This window comes from Vanessa atalanta, chromosome 15 (assembly GCF_905147765.1).
Source record: "Vanessa atalanta chromosome 15, ilVanAtal1.2, whole genome shotgun sequence".
Classification (NCBI taxonomy): domain Eukaryota; kingdom Metazoa; phylum Arthropoda; class Insecta; order Lepidoptera; family Nymphalidae; genus Vanessa; species Vanessa atalanta.
The window spans coordinates 8,040,766-8,061,761 of NC_061885.1; the positions used below are offsets into that span (position 1 = coordinate 8,040,766).

At 31.8% G+C, this 20,996-nt stretch overlaps 1 protein-coding gene across 2 annotated transcripts in view; it reads right to left on the reverse strand.

The window, feature by feature from the left end:
- LOC125069226 (collagen alpha-1(XVIII) chain-like) overlaps nucleotides 1–20,996 on the reverse strand; it is a 175,349-nt gene that overhangs the window by 50,422 nt on the left and 103,931 nt on the right. For both annotated transcript variants that reach the window (XM_047678639.1, XM_047678640.1), the window contains exons 3-4: nucleotides 12,927–13,006; nucleotides 9,888–10,435 (exon numbers count right to left, since the gene is read on the reverse strand). In XM_047678639.1, coding sequence (XP_047534595.1) covers nucleotides 9,888–10,435; nucleotides 12,927–13,006 — 628 coding nt within the window. The remainder of the gene's footprint in view (nucleotides 1–9,887; nucleotides 10,436–12,926; nucleotides 13,007–20,996) is intronic.

The window sequence follows — 20,996 nt, forward strand, 5'->3', positions numbered from 1 at the left end:
CAAGTCCCGGTCAGCTTCTATTTCAAAACGAAATGATACAGTTTTATTATTAAGAGAGGCAAATAATTTATACTTTAATAAAACAAAACGACTAAAGTTTATATTAAATCTTTTGTTCATGTACTGTTTTGTTACTGACTGCTTTTCTACTTTAACGAAAAATAATGTACATTTAAGTAACAAATAACAGTAAAATTTTGAAAGAAAATAGGTCTACTAATTTACTTATAATTATTTGTTAAAAAAACATTAAAAGAAATACACAGTTGACTGAATCCTTAATGTTTATTACACAATAAATCAATATATTTATTACGTAATAAATTATTATTTTATTATATAATATTTATTGACATTGATTGACTCTGATGTTGCGCGTACATTTATGGGACGCGTTATTTTACTGTGATACGAAAAATTGCTTCTGAGTGTTAGTAAAAATTGTGGTGGTGATGCACGCACTATCATAGATTTCTGATAGGATGGCAATGCGGCACGACAGGAAAGAGACCAGATGCAAATATAAAATATGCATATCTAGCACAAGGCATTCTAATACGGTCAACTTCTTAACTCATAGTTTATTTCATTTTTCAATAGTACAACCGAAGATAGATAATAGATAATATTACATCAAAATAAAAACAAATACATTTCAAAATATCTTGGCAAATGTTCTACTATTTCGCTATGTATTAAAAATATATATTAAACATAATCAATGATTAGAGATAATAATTATAATACATTATTTATATTAAAAATATGTCAGTATAACCGAGAACATTTATTGGTCCAAACCGGGATTTGAACCTAAGAACCTTCAGCCATATGTAACCACTCATACTAAGTACTAAATCTATAAATGTAGTACTAATCTGAGTTTCATTAAAATCCGCGTTTGTAAAAAATGTTTCGCTTCCATTAGAAGCAAAAGCTCGAGTACACTATTATTTAAATATTTATACCATGACCTGTAATTTGAAAAAAATAATAATACAAAACTAAAGGATTGTTATGAATTATATATGGAAAGGACTGAATTAATTTTAAACGAAAGCTGTTGGTTCGATCCGGGAAAACATCATTAAGTTTTTCATCTTTGAAGTAACACATCGTTAAAATCATGTATTACACATATGTATATATATATATGTAATATACGATGAATAAATAAATAAATAGTATCATGTATTATATTTATTATAACCTATTCATTTCCAATCGAATCGATAAAATCTTCTTAGTCTTTTCAACAGGAAAATAGCCTCACTAGGCTCACTAGATCACTGCCTAGCCTGTGGTACATACCGGGCTTTCTTTACTTAGTCTTCATTTTATATAATTGTATATATGTAGGTATACATAACATGTATATGGCTCCGTTACAATTGTGAGCCAGTTCCACTTTCACGTCTTAACTATTATAATCAACCATAAAATAAATAAAAACAAAATATAATCATCATGAAATTTGCATATAAGTAATCAGGGCTATAGGCAGGGCCGGATCTACCATATGGCTTTTTGGGCTTTAGCCCAGGGCGCCGCGGATTCAAGGCCCTAAGCCAAGTCAAAGTCAAAAATAGACGATAATGCGAAAGAAACCATAAATATATTAAATTAAACAGATCGTATGGTTTGCAACCCTGCGGGCATGCAATTAATCAAACACATTCAATTAATTTTATTCAAGTCTACGTTCAGATATAGTAGTGTTTGCTCAGGGCCTCTAAACTTACGGTCCAGCCCTGGTTATAGGGTACCTATCACTTCTCCCCCATTTAAATACTAGTTAATTTATAAAGTGAAATTGAATATAAGATGTCTCAAAATTGCTTCAAATGGTTTTATATTACGCTAGGCAGTAAAAGCGTGCTGTGAAAACGTAAGACTATGATCGTTATTGGAAAATCATAGAACCGTTTGAAAAATATATCAGTACTTAACACGCGAGCGCTTTCACAATTTACACCTACATACATAGCAATAGAATAAAATCTATAGTTATATAATTTATTTATGTTATTTGTAAAAAATGATCTTTGTATAATATGTTTGAGATTTATATGCATTATCATCGTTAGAACGGTTAATTCGAATAAAGGCGGATATATGTATTTTTTATTTATTTTTATTGTAATTCGATGATATATGAAGTTCAACCGATCGGGAACGACACTTGATATAGAAGTTGAAAGAGGCATTTTTACGAATGCAATGGCCAATATTAGTTCTATTATAATGATTGAATTTTATAAAGTATGTTCACAATTTTAAAAGACTAATTTATTTTTAGAGTTGTCAGAAGGAAATATTTTTTATCAATCGAATCCCATTGATACGGAAATATATTGAAACGACCAAGAAATCTCTAATGCCGGACCTAGATAATATGAAAATATAATTAATTATCCACAGGTTTCACACGACGTTATTATTGAATATGACTCTGTCTTGTCCAAGTTCATACCGAGAGCTACATGCCTTGAAGACTCGCTTAGGTATCGCATAGATAGGTAGATAGGTAGGTAGATATCGCTTAGGTACATTTCGGTATGTTGCTTTAACAACTCTGCAATGATGAATACATCATCGGAAAATCGTCATCAAATCAACGTCGGATATGTGATGTACTCGCCGTTTATATTGACTCCATATTCAGTCTCTTAAAGACGTGTTCCACGCGTTCGTAAACAGTTTTGGAGATATAACATCTCTCTATCTCACCGTTCTGCGCAATCGGTTCGCCTCCATCTTATAGTCCTGGATTTGAATAGTCGTTGTAGTGGCCTTGCAGACATCTCAGTACCTCGATATATCTTTAATCGGTGTGATATCTCTGCAGTGCCTCGAGCACTGCCCAGGTTCGATAGTATTATAGTAGGAAGGCTTTCTCGTAATCCAAAAGGCCATACATGTCGGTTGATTGTAATCTTCGGCCTCTGCACAATCCGCCGAACAGTGTGGACGTGGTTTACGGTGCTGTAGCCTGATCGAAAGCCGGCTTGTTCTGAGGGTTTGAACTGTCATTTAAACAAGTATTTAAACGGGCTTGGTTAGCTCCATAATATATTAAATAACTTAAATGGCAAACAAATTAATTCATCAGCAAGTAATGTAGCAGGCAGCTTTAAATTTAAATTGAATTCACAGAAAATTCAATCTTTGCAAAATATTTTTTTTTTCGTTAAATAGAAATTTAACAAATGCCGCTTCAATTTTCGTATAGCTCTGCTAAACAAATAATAATTATCTATTAAAACTGTATACTTTGCCAACATGTACATTATCAAGCTGACCAATATTATTTTCTGATGATCCCCTGAGTTTCTGACCAGAAATTTCTTGTCGATTTTTACACTACTGACGAAAAAAAAATTTTGATTGTTTTTTGAGTTGATTTTTTTTGCTAACCGAATAAAAGAAAAATAAATCTTTTAATTACTTGGCAAAATGTTAGAACAGAGTGTTGTGTAATAATACACGGTGTTCTATATTCATTTTATTTGTGTACGGTTAGTTAATTAGCTTTTTAACTATTTATTAGAGAAATAAAAATAAAAAAAAAAACAAATAAATCTATGCAAAATTCAGTAATTTTGCATAGATTTATTTACATACATACGGTTATGTATGTATTTTTTGTGTTTAAGTAATCTATTTCATTTGTAATACGTGAATACATAAGAAAAGCTTGTAAAAAATATCTTACAGCTAAATAAAAACCTTTTGATAAGCAAAAATAAATTTATTTTAATACATATTTGTTTAAATAAAGGTCGTTTGAGTGTATGCGCGGGTTTAATTGTGGACACTGAAGCGACCGTAGCGCCATTTGTAGTGGAACATCTGCGTGGCAGGCAGAATAAACGCATAATACCTAGAGTTTCGATGCTGAAATTACTCGGACGCTTATGAGAAGCTAAACGGTATATTATCTTAAGCGTGAAATTTTAGTTCCATATTCAAAAGATTAGTTTTGAGTTTTTTTTTTTTGTTTTAAATTTTTTTTTTAATGATAACCATTAAAGATCCAACTGATACATATGTATGCTAGCATTTTAAAGTTGCGTTTGTTTGTTTTTTTTTTGTACCACGCAGCATGCTAAGTGATAGGGCTGGATAGGTACCATCCACTGATCATATATTCTAAACATCGATATTTAGTATTAGCTTGTTCCGGTTTGAAAGATTCCCTAGAGCCAATGTGACTACTAGCACAAGGGACATAACATCTCAGTTCCCAAGGATTTATATATTATACAGGACCAATGTATATGAGGTGACAACTTAACATCAGGCGGTTCATGTAGCATTCCGCCTTCGTATATAATATAAAAAGTATTCAACCGATTTATATGGAATCTTTTTTTAATCTATAGTTTCTGCATCGACAAAGGCTATTTAGTATGTTGCACATTATTTGAGATGTTGACGTAATCGGAGACAACATTTTTGTTCTAGGTGATTTCGAGAAAGTTATCACGCTATTTTCATACAAAATTATTTGGAAATCATTTGAGCATTAATTTACAAAACATAACTTATATAATCATTTTTAAAATAATATAATTAGTATGGATATAAATTTATATATATCAAATTTAAACGTACGTGTATAAAGTATTACGCAGACCCCCCAGGCTCAGCTTGTTACGTGAGCGTGTTAGGGTTAAAAAGTATCAAAACAAACATTCGCCCCACAATTCATTGAGATGAGTTTTCAACACGGCACTCATCACACTCCAACTGACAAAATTATTTTTACTTTATTCCACATTAAATTTGAACTCTATGACATTGTAATAAGACATTTTATGAATGAATTCCAAGTTTTACGATTGTAAATAATTTATATAGACATAGAGTGTGTCTGAGTGGCACATATTTGCAAGTGTTATAGCAAATCTAGTGCGCGTTTAGAGATACTTGTCAGTCTGTCTGAACAGGAATGGTTTTTGTCACTTTAATTATTTAGCGGAATTGTTTTAAATACTCTCGTAATTCTGGTAGTAAAAAAATCGTGGCTATGATTCTTTGGTTGTTAAGACCGCTTATTCTAATTGTGGTTCTCAGTTTTTGTACAGTTTTTTTACGCTTGTGTGCGTGTAATTGCGTATGCGTGTATAAGCACAACTACTATAGTCAAGCCAATCGATATGCCACCGTGAAATTGTAAATACCGTTCGATTATAATCTATCTCGCGAGATCGTTAAGTATCGAAATATTGTAAACCGTACTTACTTACAATTTAGCTAATTATTTTTCGGTAGTTTATAATCTATCGAAGTCAATTTCGGTTAAATAATATGAACTCTAACCTAACCGAAATATTATAAACTATCGAAATTGCATATGTTTTATTGTAAGTTGAATAACCATTCACAATCTTTTGACAGTTTACAATTGCACGAGATAGATTATAATCTAACGGTATTTAGAATTTTACTGTGAGATATATAAAGCATCGTGATACCATTACATTATTTATTTCGTATTATATATTTTCTATAGGTTTTATTTTTAATTGTATCATACAACCTCCGACGTCGTCCTTTTGACGACCTCCGTGGTCGAGGAGTGTGTACACCGGTTTTCATGGGTACGCCACTCCGAGATTCCGGGTTCAAATCCCGGCAGAGTCGATATAGAAATAGTTCATTAGTTTTCTATGTTGTCTTGGGTCTGGGTGTTTGTAGTAGCGTCGTTACTTCTGATTTTCCATAACACAAGTGCTTTAGCTACTTACATTGGGATCAGAGTAATGTATGTGATGTTGTCCAATATTTATTTATTTATTTAACCGTAAAGAGCTGGACCAAAGTCTTTGCATTCTTTTCGAGGTACAGAAGTATACAAACTTTCTACTTTAAGATTCCGGGTTGGCACTGACAGGTTTTCGATAGAAAAACCCAATAAATTTTTAACCTGGGGTAAACCCAAGACCTCGAGATCTGCGGCCTTAATTCTTGCCACTAGACCAACGAGGCAGTAAAAATGACTAATGCCAACAATATAATACAAAAAGGCTTATGTTATATAAAACAACCAACACCTGTTCATTGTTTTAATTCCTAATATAACAAGTAATGACTATCGACATTAGCCCTTTTAGCACCAGGTCACATATATTATAGTAAATTAGTATCATTCAAAATATCTGTCTATAAATATTTTAATATAATGACGATGTCCTTCTGACTAATTTCTGATACAGCTGTCTTCAGATACCTAATTGTTTAACGAGGCCCAGAAGTTTAAACACTACCAACTTTCGAACTATAAAATGTTCCCGCGACTCCTTAGACGTTAAAACTTAATAGCCTTTTATTAGCTGGAGCCAGATTTTGATCACTGAGAAGTCATATAGATATTAGAACAACGAGGCAGACAATTACTGGTTATAAAATAATAGCTAAGGTATCAAATAACACGATGGATAAGACAGAAATTATTAGTTAAAAGGACTTAGTATTGCTTGTTCTAAACTAAACCCTCTAGCGCAAATTGCAATCCAAAAGTCAACTTACTACTGAATAAATACAGATATTAACAGCAGATATTGTAATTTCATATATTAACTACTTTGTAAGAACAACCAATTTGAGTCTTAATTCTAGGAGAGTAAAGTCTATTTTACTTATGGTTGAAGCTTAACGTACCTGTGTACGAACGATAAAATCAACTGACACTGTTCTCTATAGCTCTATACCGTGGTCTGAATGTTGGCCCTAGGCTCTTTAAAATTACACCACGCACTGAGTTTCTAGTCTGTGCATATTTTATAACTACGAGAACACGGGCCGGTATACCAGACGCTAGACAGATTAACTAAAAATATAAAACCTAATATTTATTTGCCGATATTACCACAAGAGGAGTGTGGTTAGAATACATTAATCTTTACTAAAGATTGCGGGTTCAAACACCAAGGCACCAATGATTTTTTATGTATTTAATTTGTCTTTATAGTTCCGCTGAAGGATAAAATCGTTAGGAAACCTGTATGCACTGGATGAAAATCTGGCACATTTTTTGACACTACAGTTTTAGATAAGATCGTCGGAATAATCTCCACACGCTTTCTTCAAAAGACATAATTATTACATTTTTTTTTTAATTCTCAGTAAAATATTCTCTGAACAGTAAAACGCATTCGGCGCTACTCTTGGTTATAAAGAAGATTGTTTATATGAAAGAGCAGCTAACACTAAACCTTACATGTTACAGAAAATTGAGTCGACAAAGTTATCCGATGCAATTTGGTAGTGAAACTTACAACAGGATGATATATGCAAACTCGACCTCGTTGGTCGGAAGTTTCCGGAAGTTTAGATAACTTGAATGGCCGTGGATGGCCAAGAAAAACATCTGACTCAGATCTTCGCTAAAGTTAGTGCGCTTAGAAATGCTAAGTAATTAAATATTATTTTGGAATTTAATCATTGAAACGATACAATCCTTTAAATACATTTTTATACTTTTACGTAAATAATGCGACTTAATGAAGGTGTCTTTTAAATCGCCGCACAATTTTATTCTACACTCTTTTGATGTACTACACATTTTAATTTATCTTCATAAAAATAATTTAAATATTGATATATTTATTATTTTTGTAAATTGACAGATATCAAAGAGATCAGGCGTTGTTTTTATTCTATCTTCATTGTTGTAATTCGCTGATAGATGGCGCTGAACATAAACTTCTATACTGGTATAGATATTGATTGGTAATCAACCGATCGCCACTACAATTTATTATTTGAGCACGGAGAAAATTTCTCGCAAGTCGTATCAGATAATTTCTCTTCACAAAATGTAAAGAGACATTACAACCAGCACATAATAGGAATTCATAATATCAAGCTTAAATCACTAAATGATGTTGAATTATGTTTTCACAAATATACCCGCACATTTCTAGTTTTCTTTTATCCGTTTCTATGAAGACCTGAAGTGTCTCCGTTAAATTAACACGCTCCGTCTAATGCAGTTTCGGTGAACATCCAGTTTATGTGGATTATAACGCGTGTTTGCGATAAGAATGTGTTTATTTATCACAAAGCCTTTGTCTACAAAAGCGTGTGATAAAATGTTGAACTCTTTTTAACAAGCTTTGAACATATGTTCGAAATAAAAGAATATTTATATTACTACCATTATAATGGATGATGTCTTTAGCTGTGAGAAAAAGGTCAATGTGTATATATTTTCGTTTAATATCAAACTTGCGTAACAGGAATGTATCAATCATATATTTTTTTTTTATAATTGCGTTGCCCACAGCTTCGCTTGCGTTTTGGGGTTTGGTCGTCAGGAGTTAGGAATAAAAAAGTAACATGCCTTCCTTGATCAAGCCTGTTTCAAATTTTATCCATTCGGCCGTGAAAGAGCAATAGACAGAGCAAATTTTCATAATGTAATCGCAATGCGTCGTAATTTGATTTATGAGACCATTTCCAAGATTTTTTTTAATGTAACCATAACGTAGCATCTCTGTCGTTCGATATTGTCTATGAATGCAAACAAATACCAACTGCAGAATGACTATTCTATATTTTGCTTGTAATTTAATATTTTTTTAATCAATTTTAATCATGATTATCGGTTACCATATGTGGGTCAGTTCTTGCTATTAAAATTTAAAACTCAAAACTATGCAAACAACGCAGTCGAATTTTTACAAGCATTTATGAGTACTGGCGTTTTTTTTTTATATGTATCCACTGACATGTTGTCCGTGCTTTTGCTGTATCTTAACATTAATTTAATTTTTTTTTGTTTCAGCGTGTTAAGATTAAATAGTATAATAATTTTTATTTATCGTAATTTATTTTGCATACCGTATTCATAAGCTATTGTTGATAAAGAAACTATTCTTTCCGAATTATTAGATGAACCATTTGTTGGTAGTTATCATATTATTACATATAAATGGAATTGGTATTTATAATATTTGAATACGTTGATGTATAATCCCTATATATTATAAAATAATATCGCCTCCCGCCGTCTGTATGCTTGGATCATTTAAAACACGCAACAGATTTAATGCTTCATCAATAAGCAGAGTGATCAACCAACGAACCAGTGAACCAAAGAATTTCAACTTTCCTAGCCGAAAAAAAATACAAGATTTTTTTTTACTTTTTATGTTCTTATCTAAAAGTGGTATATGGACCATTATTGTACCAGTATATAGCCGGTATGAGTAGCTATTATTTATTATAATCAACTTTTCGTTAGGTGATCGATAATAGTGTACAAACAAATAAGAAACTCTATTCGCAACTTCTCAGTTATCACCTAATTACATAAAGTAGTACGAGAAAAGTGAAAAGATACTTTTCCCAGTTCCTAGTTCTAACTCGCACTTAATAGAAAAGTTTCGAGCTAGTAATGGATATCCGATCGATAAGTGAATGTAACTTAAGCGACGGAGGTTTTATAACCCCTGCGACAATTTTACGTTTGTAATGAAATTATAAAATATTTCTAATAATATCAAAGTAGGAAACGATAAATCTATAATTTAGTATAATTTATTTTACGATCGATAAAATGTCCGTACGATCCGTGTACAATTTAGAAATGGACGTAAGTTTACGTCGTCACAATATTCTCTAACATTATATTGGAGAATGTTGTTGCTGCGTTCAATTCTCAGATTCAATTATTTACGATTCAACCATTATATTGACATTTTAGATGTTTCTGACATTAATCTTTGCCCGTATGCGGCTTTAATTCTCTCTGTGCAATCAGGTTGCGGTCAGACTAGACCGTTGCAAGATACGTGTGGAAGTCTATGTAACAATATTATTTTCCAATATAATGGCAGAGCTATTGATAATTAAAATATGATTGATTAAATACTTACGTGGAATGCACCTCTTATTAGTGGCCCCGCTTGCCCCACGTATAGCGTAGAGGCGGAATCAAATACAAGCTCGAGTGGATTTCTCTTAACCATCAAAGTATCAAACTCTTGACAATTCAGGAACAACGTCACATTGTGTGTCGTCACCTTTAGCGCGAAACGGCTCCATTTTTTAGCGAACGACGGGACTACAAACGAAGCAATAGTCTGACTCAAAGCGTAAATATTAGCATCCGTATATAGAAGAGAGATATTTGTCAGTCCCGGGCCAGAAGGTATTAATTGGACGCCTAATTGAACGACAGTTTCCAAAGGGTTTACTACGGAGAAGAGAAATCCACCATCTTTGTTTGCAGGTCGGACGGTAGCGGTTATTGAAAATTCCGCATACAGTTTCTCGGGCATGAAAAGCCTGTACGGTGATTTAATATCGGAGCCCGGTTTGAGGCCATACGCAGGGAACCCATCAAGGCCTTCGTCGAAATACTGAGTCTTCGGGTTACTGAATGGAACCCCAATAGCGTGCAGCAAGTCGTATTCCGGAATATCTGAAAAGCGATAAACGTATCTTTATTTTATGGGCACTTAACAGTGCTTCTTTTAGTTTAGTTTTGTTTGTAGTGTGTTAATTTCTTAACTAGTTCAGGGAAAATTTATAGTTACAAGTAGGTCACTTTACAACTTTGTTTTACTGCGGTTTGTTATGTCTCACCAAATTTATCGGACGTTGTTAAAAATTACTAAGCGAATGCTTAAATTTAAAATGCATTCAATTTTCCTTGACTTCATTAAAATTAAATGTATCTTAGCCGTTCGAAAATAAAATGATTAAAATTTAAATCACATGAATAAACCAAATATAAAACGCAAATAGCAATTACTTTAAAATTTAGTAAAAAATATAGGTTTTTAGAAAATAATTTTTAAAATAGAAAACAATTTGGCTTAAAATAGTACTGGTAGAGTCACTTAGTCTTCTATATTAGATTACATAATGAACTTAATACTTATTTGTTTATAACAGTTCAGTATATGAATTCAATAAAAAAATATTTTTTTCATAAATATTGATATTATTTTTTGAAGTAAAATTTGTTCCGGAAAACGAAGCTTCAGCTACAGCTTGAAAAGTAACTAAAACACAGATAGTCGAAAAATATTTTAAATTTAGAATTACTATTTAAAGAGTTTAGAATTACGCCGAAAAAAAATGTTGTGTTGTCAAGCATTGACAATTAGCCAGACACTCGCTTTAAGCGCTGTTAGCAATTTCGGTCCAGTGTGCGGTCGTGTTTGAAACCATGCGGGCGTCTAATCATTAGGTTTTTGTATGTATCTCGTTATGAAAAAAGGTTGGGTTCAATATTTTATAACCTTTTATTTTGATAAAGCAACTTTTTACATAAATATTGCGTTATGCTTTTAATTTGTATCAGGCATTCATTTATATACGAGAAATGTGTATAAATTTTTATTAAAATTTTACATTAAAAAAGCTTTGTTTTATTAAAATTATAGGTATAATATAACGCATTGCGCAGAGCCTTTATAGTGTTACTTTCGACAAGTTCCGTGATACTTTTGTCTTCACTCTGCATACGAAAATATTAATCATTCATTTTTTTTTTCAAAATTCACCCGGGATTTGTGCAAGCTGTGCATCTGGGTAGGTACCGCCCACTTTTTACATATTCTATAGTCAAACAATAAAAGGATAATCAGTATTGTTGGGTTTCAGTTTGAAGGGTGAGTGAGCCAGTATAACATGCACCAGGGTTATAACACATCACACTTAAGCGATGAGTGTGTGGTACCTAACTGGACGTACTTGCACAAAGCCCTACCACCAAGAGAAGCTCGTACTTTAGTCTTTAGATAAACACACGTCCTGTCATAACTAACGGTAAAAGGAAAAATATCCCGTATATTTTTGTAGACTTAAAAATTCCCGTCTCCTTTATTTTTACGGCGTACATTTTTACTGACATTGTGAACGGTACACAGTAACCCGTTATACGGCCAGTCGACAAATTCGAGACATTACCTCCCGCGGTTTATTTGTTTACTATAATATACTTTTATTATAAATATTTAAAAACCACTGGTGTAAACTTGAGGCGGGTAAATGTTTATAATTAAATTAAACAATGAATTAAATATAGCTTTGTATGATAATGTATGTTAATTTTATTTTTTAGACACGTTATATATGTATGGAAAATGACTGAATAACAATACTTAGTATTGTTGTGGTCTGGTTTGAGTGGGCCAGTGTAACTGCAAGAACATGACATGACATCTTAGCTCCCAAGGATGGTAGTCCATTGGGTGAGGGCCCCAATGTCTAAGCGGTAGTGACCAAGTAAGAGATAATAAATATCCTTTATTCTTTGGTACAAGGGTCGTTCCTTTTTCTACCACGATGCTCAAATACCAAGTGGATTTACAGTACGTACAGTACGAGTACATTTTTTCTGCCACACGCTGGAGCTGCGTACTTAGTACTCGATAATCCTTCTCTTTAAGAGGAGCCTTTTCTCAGACAGAAGAATTTCTAACAGATTGGTTATACTTTGTATAGGTTATAATTTTCAATATCACATTATAATATATAATAAACTAATGTACAATATTAATTTTTGAAATAAACGCCTGGATCTAGGCTCAGGTTCCAACACTGGACGAATATTTTTTATATTCAGGACGATTGAATAGTTGCGAATATTAATATCATTGTAAAGAGCAACTATGCGAGTTTCTTGTCGTTTTTTCTAGCTAGAGGTTGAATGATAATGATTTATTGTAAAATTTACTTGATTAAAATATAATAATCTATATACAAATAATGTAATAACAGAATGTCTATATACAAATTAAAATTAGTTGCAAAAACAGAATAAAAAAAAAACATTGACAATTATAATATAAAGAGCTTTTGTGATAATGAGCACGTCACTCAAAAAATGAAAATCAAAATATACTTTGTAAGTAGGCTCTTACAAGCACTCTTGGAAACTCGTTGATGTAAATTCAACTTACCGTTCGGATATTTTGATCCAAAGATGCCGTCGTTGGCTGAACATATCGTAGTAGACAATACAATGATCAGCCAGATGTACCTGAAAACAATATTAAAGAAAGAAATTTAAAATTAGCTCCGGTGAAATTTAATACATTTACATAAAGCTTACTAATATCACAAATGCTAAAGTTTGGTTGGGTGGATGTTACTCAATCACGAACGGACGGCTGAACAACTCTGAATGAAATTTGGCCCAGAGATAGATTATATATTAGAAAAATCCACTAGTATTTGATATATTCCCACTTAGTTACTTGGTGGTAGGGCTTTTGTGTAAGGCCGTCTGAGTAGGTGCCACCCACTCATCAGATATTCTACCGCCAAATAACAGTGCTCTGTATTATTGTGTTCCGGTTAGAAGGGTGAGTAAAGTACAGCGCCTTTGTCTAAGGGCGGTGGTGACCATTTACCATCAGGTGGCCCATATGCTCGTCCGCCAACCAATGCCATAAAAAAAATTGTTTACTTGGCAATTCTATTCAGATCTGAGGTCTTTCTTTCGAAGCTGATGGTTATTTTTTGACAAGTGTTATATTTAAACATTGAATTGTGATTTTGATAAGATCTGAGGTCTGGATTATATGATAATTTTGTTACAAAAATATATGATGTATATAGATAAGTCGAAATTTCAATTGGTATTTGCAATTGGGAAACTTTATAGTATCGACTCCTACCAATACAACAACACTGACTGTACTTTGCTCATGACTGGCACAATTCACTGGCAGTTGGCTCTCCCTTAGTGTACATGAGACTAACACTACACAAAGGGAACCCTAACATTGAAACTATAATAGAATAAGTTCCTAAAAAAGTATTGTTAAATACAAAACATTCCTTTGTAATTTCATTGATTTCAACGTGTAAGTAAAATAATGGAATGTAAATACTAAGTATATTTCTTAGTAAGATATAAAACTATCTTTATTTGTGATACGGGGTTGGGGGGGTTGGTGGGGGTGGTATTTTAGTCTATCGATGATAACAAGTAAACAAGCAGGATAAGATGATATTTGAAGAAGTAATATAAAAAATTAATCGTGAGCCGCCTGACAGTTATAAATAAAACCAGTAAAATTAACTTAGTATTAATAATCATTTTATTTACAATAATAAGCTGTAACTGCGACTGTACGCGTGATTTATAAAACACAAACTTCCAATCCCCGTTTTACCTCCTTAGGTAGAGAGTTTTGTAAAATACTTAGTGAACGTCAAGGTCAAAAAAAGTCATCGTCTACACCCTATAAGGAACCTACCTGCCAAATTTCAAGTTTGTAGGTGTTATAGTTTCTAAGATTAGGAGATTAAATAGTGAGTGGTATTTCGCTTATATATATGTATATAATAAAGTAAATAGTACAACAAGGGAGTCTAGTGCGGATTCGGAGAGGAGCATGATGGCATAAGAGAGCGTCAAGCTGTTTGTCGTCACGGCACATAGAAGTTTCATATAAATAATCCTTATAAATAATCCTAAACTAAGATACATCAGATACAAGTTATACGGGCAATTGAATCGATGAATCTCCAATCAGATCCATTTATTCCGTGTACCGAGTTGAAAGAAGTGACGATCTGCAATTCAGATCATATTCGGGAACGGGGAGATGAAGTGAGATTTAATTGATGTGAATTCGTGAGTCCAATTGGAGTCTGCAGTTTTGATTCATTGAACATAAGTCGCTCATTCTTTTGTTTTACTGTTCCGACTATGGCAGCAGCGGCAAATGATTTATTGTTTTTTAAAAATCCTTTCAACGGGACTTATTTACGGAACGGAACATATTGATAGTTTTAATTGATATACGATTGCATTGCAACTGTATGTATTAAAAATATTTTAAAAATTAAAAGGGTATCATTTAATTTCACCCATTATCTGTATTACGAGTGTATCATATCTTGCAATTGAATTTGAAAATTTTAATCCTGCTGAATTTGTGAACACTTTTAAAAACGGTGATAATACAATTAAGAATATTACGGATGAAACAGACACGTACATTGAAATAGTTTTTTAAAAAATGTAAATATACCTTAAAATAATAAAAATCATAATATTTTAAATTATGTTGGATAGGAAAATATTTAATTTAATTTTCACAAGAGATAAGCTTAAAATTATTTTCAAACGAATCAATTTAAATCAGCCAAGTCACGAAAGCAAAGGTCGAAGGCGCTGAACTGAACTTTCATAAAAGGAAATTAAGCAATAGCGACGTAATAACCATGAATGAGGCTTTAATTTCAAAGAAAATAGACGTTAAACAAAATAATTGATAATCGTATATCTTTCAGGTCAATGAACTATCTTTTAAGGTCTAATAATTATAAGTCGTATATAATGTTGATAAGTTGAATGTGTTTGAGTTTTTTTTTTTTATTTTATAACGCCAAGGCATAACTGTTTTTCATATATTCCTAATAAATGTTAGGTTTGGGCTAGGAGTGAGTGCGACAAATAAGTTATTAGGATCAATAGCCCTTTTAAATCATGACTTTTAGCACAGCAATTCTGTTGTGAGATAATTTGAAGATTAAAATCGCGTACATTTATTATATAACCTACTTTAATCATCAACGAAATTGATTCGCAATAAATGACATTTATAATGTATAAAAATGTACTAATCTTCCAGCCCACATTAGAGCATGTGCATCAAGTTCAAGCCCAGCAGTGGGGCACTTACAGGCTGTTATATAACATTAATATAACGTTAACAGTTATTAATAAGCAATTATTATTAACACAATTAGTTGTTATAAATTCTTTCAATACTAGTTCAGGAATATTGTTAGCAAGGCTAAATATTTATGCAGAAATGCGAAAAATCTAATCGCCTATGATTGAGTTTGTAATATAGCTGGAATATTATTAGTTATTTTTTTGCTAATACAATTAAAGCAAACGATAATAACAGCCAATCCTATTTAATTAATGAATAAACATTTCCATGGATAAAGGTTACACATGACCGATTAAATACAAAAATATTCGTATAATATCAAATGATATAGTTATGTACGTTATTGTATACCGCCAGTCATTTTCGAAATTGGAATAAAATTCAAATATCGAAAACAATATGGTGGTCTCGAATCATTCATTCTCGCTATTAATTAAACCGAATATCCCGCATCTAGAAACAGTCGGAATTAATTGCGGGTAGAGAACAAAAGTCATAAGTACCAATCCATCAAAGCAACCGTTGAAGAAGGTTTGACAGCGGTCTATTCCATTTCAACGTCTCTTGTAGTGTGTTACGGTTTTGGTTTCCAAGTTTCGTAACGAACTAATGTTCCTTTTGTAGTAAATAATAATGTTATGTGTGAGGTCTAATGATCCATATACTACAAGTTTATAATTGTAAATCTTCGTCGAGTCCCAGTAAGAAATTTAGATCTGAATTGTAAATTATTTACAAGCACGAGTTATATAAAAATCTATCTGTGATACACGGGTATGCAGATTAATAGTGTTTCAAGTTTTCTCCCGTTGCAATTTCCTTTAAAAATTACAATGTTAACGTACGACTACTTCGATAATTTTCATTAATTTATATCAAAATATTTGAATTAAAATATACTTTTGTAAACGCGTATGAATTGTCAAGCGTTACCGCTAGTTTAAAAAGTCTTTTATTATATCTTGTATAGGGTACAATTTGAATCGGCATTTCGAGAAGTAATAATATATTTTCTGAGTATTTAGTATTTTATACGAATGGTGTGATTACATTTTACGTGAAATTATTTTATGCATGAATGAATGTATCAATCAATTGGATGTTAGCTGATGCTATTTTAATTTGATAAATAGATATATTTTTTTATGTAATAGGCGGACAGGCAAACGGGACACATGATGGTAAGTGGTCACCATCGCCCATATACATTGACGCTGTTAGAAATAATAGCTAATCCCTACATTACACCAATGCGCCACCAACACCAACTTTGGGAGCTAAGATATTATGTCCCTTGTGCACAGGCACAAGTTATACTGGCTCACTAACCTTTCTAACCGGAACACAACAGTACTAAGTATTGCTTTTTGCCCGTAGAATATTTGATGAGTGGGTTGTACCCTCTCATCCCCCACACAGGCTTGCACAAAGCCCTGCCACAAAGTAAGAAAACCTCATTTATTTATTTAAAAAGAAAAACACTATGAGTGAAGTCACGTGCCTGGAACGATATCCGGATATAACGCCAAAATTACAGTGGTTCCTTCATCGTTGTTATAACCGAAATCCACTGTATATATAAAATCATATAATATAGACTGAGAAAAAGAGAGAGAGAGGAAAAGATCTCCTGGAGCATGTCGCATTTTCCTTGAAATCCAAAAATGAAAATAAAACTTCGACACTTAATGTTAAGCCTTATTAAATAATTTTAATAGTTGAAATTCTATTCTTTTCTATGTTAATTCTAGGATACTTGTAATTATTATTTATAGTATAAAATGTGTAATTTCATTGCAGCAAAACGAGTATCGAGTTCCTTGTTGATTCGTCTCCGTACAATTGATATCCCAAGATACTAGTAGCTTTACATTTAATTTAATCTTGTTAATTGACTTTTGTACTTTATTGTGTTACAAATAGATTACTCGAGTAAAGTTCATTTTGATTTTGGTCGCAATTTCAATACGAGCGGTACTTTCTCTTTCAAGTACCAAATTAGTTTAACATTTCGTCTTGTACGATTCAATGAAGCAATCGGGCGAACACGAGTGTTTGTGAAGTTTTGAGACATGTAAATACGATTAACGTATCGAAGTTAACTTTTTAAATTATATTTACATATTAATATACGTATAGTACATGCTTTGTCTGGTATTTGTTGTAAAGTGATAGAAGGATTCAAAGTATAAGGCAATAGTTAGTATAATTGAAAGTATATATCGTGTATTAATTTTACTTTATATTTGTTTGCGATACCTAAATATGTGAAATAATTATGATAAAGCTTCTTCTTAAAGAGGCCGTAGTCCAGCAGTAAGACCTTAATAGGTTGGGCCTTTACTTGCTTAACTATGTGATATTATTTTTAAATATTATTCATGATATTTCTTATATATGATAATTATCATTAAATTAACTTGTTCTTTATATAATAATAGAACTATTTACTCATGAAGACGTGTCGTTCCATTCGTTAAATTGTTGTTATATGCGTGAGAGAGTGAAAAGCGTTACTTACACGATTTCTTAGTGTACATGAGACGACTAAGAGTAATGGCAACAAAAATACAATTTTTATTCCTTGAGTTTATTTAATTATAAATATAAGGTGCGGCTTCGTACATTCCGCACATATTTTCAACTTTGTCGTTTCATAAATTCAAATCCTTTTTAAAAAAAACATTGGTAAAGACAGTGATAAAAAAGCGTGGAGCTAATATTTATTGACTTTCAGCCAGGATGTATTATGAACATAGGTATATAATTGTATTTAACTAACATGACTGTATTGTTAAATGTTGAAAAGAGTAACTACTGAGTTTCTTGCCGGTTTTTCTCGGTAGAATCTGCATTCTGAACTAATGGTAGCTTACTTAATACAGTTTGTTAAATCACGATTCAAATGTGTTAGAAATAAAGAATATTTTGATTTCTATTTTTGAGTATAAGAATTGACGATATTTAAGATTTTTTTTTTATTTTATTTAATATTATAAAGTCGCGTTATATTAAAAAAAAAATCTACAACAAAATAAATATAGAAACCGACTATATAAATTAGTTTGCATCGTCTATTTTTTTTGCGGTCACTGAAAACTAGTATTGCTAATGACGGTAACTAATACTGTGGGCGAACAAAACGTACTAAGTGATACTAAATGATCAATGTTTTGTTTTTGCCTTTGTACAGACACCGTTTATTAAATAATAGCTTTGTTATGTAATAGTTTATGTATTTACTTCATAGCTTTCACTAAATTGCTGTTTTAATTACGTAAGTAATATTTATATTCAAATATATAGTATAACTACACACACAATAGACCTAACATCTCAGTTCCCAAGGTTGATGGCGGTGGTGGTGCTATGTAAGACAAGCTCAAATTTTATAAGGCGCTTATGTTTATAGAAAGTGGTGACCACTTTCATCACTTGCTCTATTTGACCGCGTACCAACGACATATTTTTTTTTATTGTTTATAAGTTAAAAAAAGTTTAAACTATTATTAGTCGCATCGCATATATATGGTAGATATTATTTTGTATGTTGTATTGTATTGATATGTTTGTTAGTTAGTGTACTTTATAAAATATTTTACAAATCATTAATTGATAAAAGAAATATGAATTAAAACCTGTATACCTACATCATATATTTTAAACAATATGCAGTGCGGTTAATACAATATTAGTTTTTTGATTGAGGGCCTCCCCCTTAAATTGATATTTCCAATATCAATAAAAATTAAAAGCTGGCAATAATAAAATATACGTTTACAAAATATTTTTTTGTAAAATAATTTGAGTAAATTCTAGATATTAAAATCGTTTGAAATGTACCAATTGAAAAATAGTAAAAATAAAAATAGTAAAAATATCGGATACTTATTTAAAAAAAAATATATATCATTTACATCACATAATACTCGTACAACAAGAAACATATATAATATAATTTTCGCCATCATGCATTCTATTGGAGAGTATTTCATAACACCTAGTATTTTAAATATTAAATTGAATTAGAATTAATATCATAAAGGGCTATGCTGTACAATTATACATGGTGATCAATTATAATAAACGTATAAAAAAATTATTTTATTGAAAGATGAAATGAACTTATCTGATACTAAAATTTTATAAATTATTACTTACCTCTTTACAATTATTAACGTATTAAAACGATCAGATTGTATACAACTTAATTAAAAGGCTAGTTATTAAGTCCTTATAAGTAAACTTTACCAATAAGGAAGCAGTCGAAAGTTCAAACACAGGGTTAAGAGACATTTTAGCCGACGGCTGATCCGGTTTAATAAGAGCAATTGTAGAGACTTAATATAAGGTAAATACGATAATATTACCAACTTTATTTAAACTAGTTTTAACTCGCGGTTTCAACCGTGTTTGAAGAGAAGCGGGGAGGGAAATACAATGTTCGTATAAACTACTTACGTCTCGGTACTGTGAAATATATATATTTTAATCACTATCATTACATAGTATAAAACAAAGTCGCTTACCGCAGTCTGTCCCTGTGTATGCTTCGATCTCTAAAATTACACAATGGATTTTGATGCAGTTTTTTTATTAAACAGATTGATTCAAGACGAAGGTTTATATGTATACAATTGTAGTACATGCATAAAATTGTAAAGAAACACTAATAACTTTAGAGGTTTTTAATATGATGTCGTAAAAAAATTACATTGCAAACGCTGGCTGAACCCTACTAGATAGACCAAAATAATGTACCACAATGTTGAACCTTTTAAAAAGGTGTACAATAAAGTCCGTGAACCATTCCTTATTCCTCAATTTTTACGAGAAATAATGGATTATTTATGAAGCTATTCTAAGCAAAACAGCATTAATCCTTATCCGATTAACTAGCTTAAATATATTGTGCATCTAATATAGATCAATATGGACCTGAGCTGACTTAGCTTTAGATAGGCTATGATCGTTGTATATAAAGTCATTCTGTATATTTAGCAAAAGCATTACACCGAAGAGATCTTAACTGATGATTTCGGGTTCAAACTCGGGCAAGCACCACTGAATTTTCATGTGCTTAATTAATGTTTATAATTCATCTCGTGCTCTGCGGTGAAGGAAAACATCGTGAGGAAACCTGCATGTGTCTAATTTCAACGAAATTCTGCCACATATGTTTTGCACTAACCCGCATTGGAGCAGCGTTGTGGAATATGCTCCTAACCTTCTCCTCAAAGGAAGAGGAGGCCTTAGCCCAGTAGTGGGAAATTTACAGGTTACTAATGTAATGTAAAAATGTAACCGCGGGTCGCTAGCATTTGGATAAAGTTT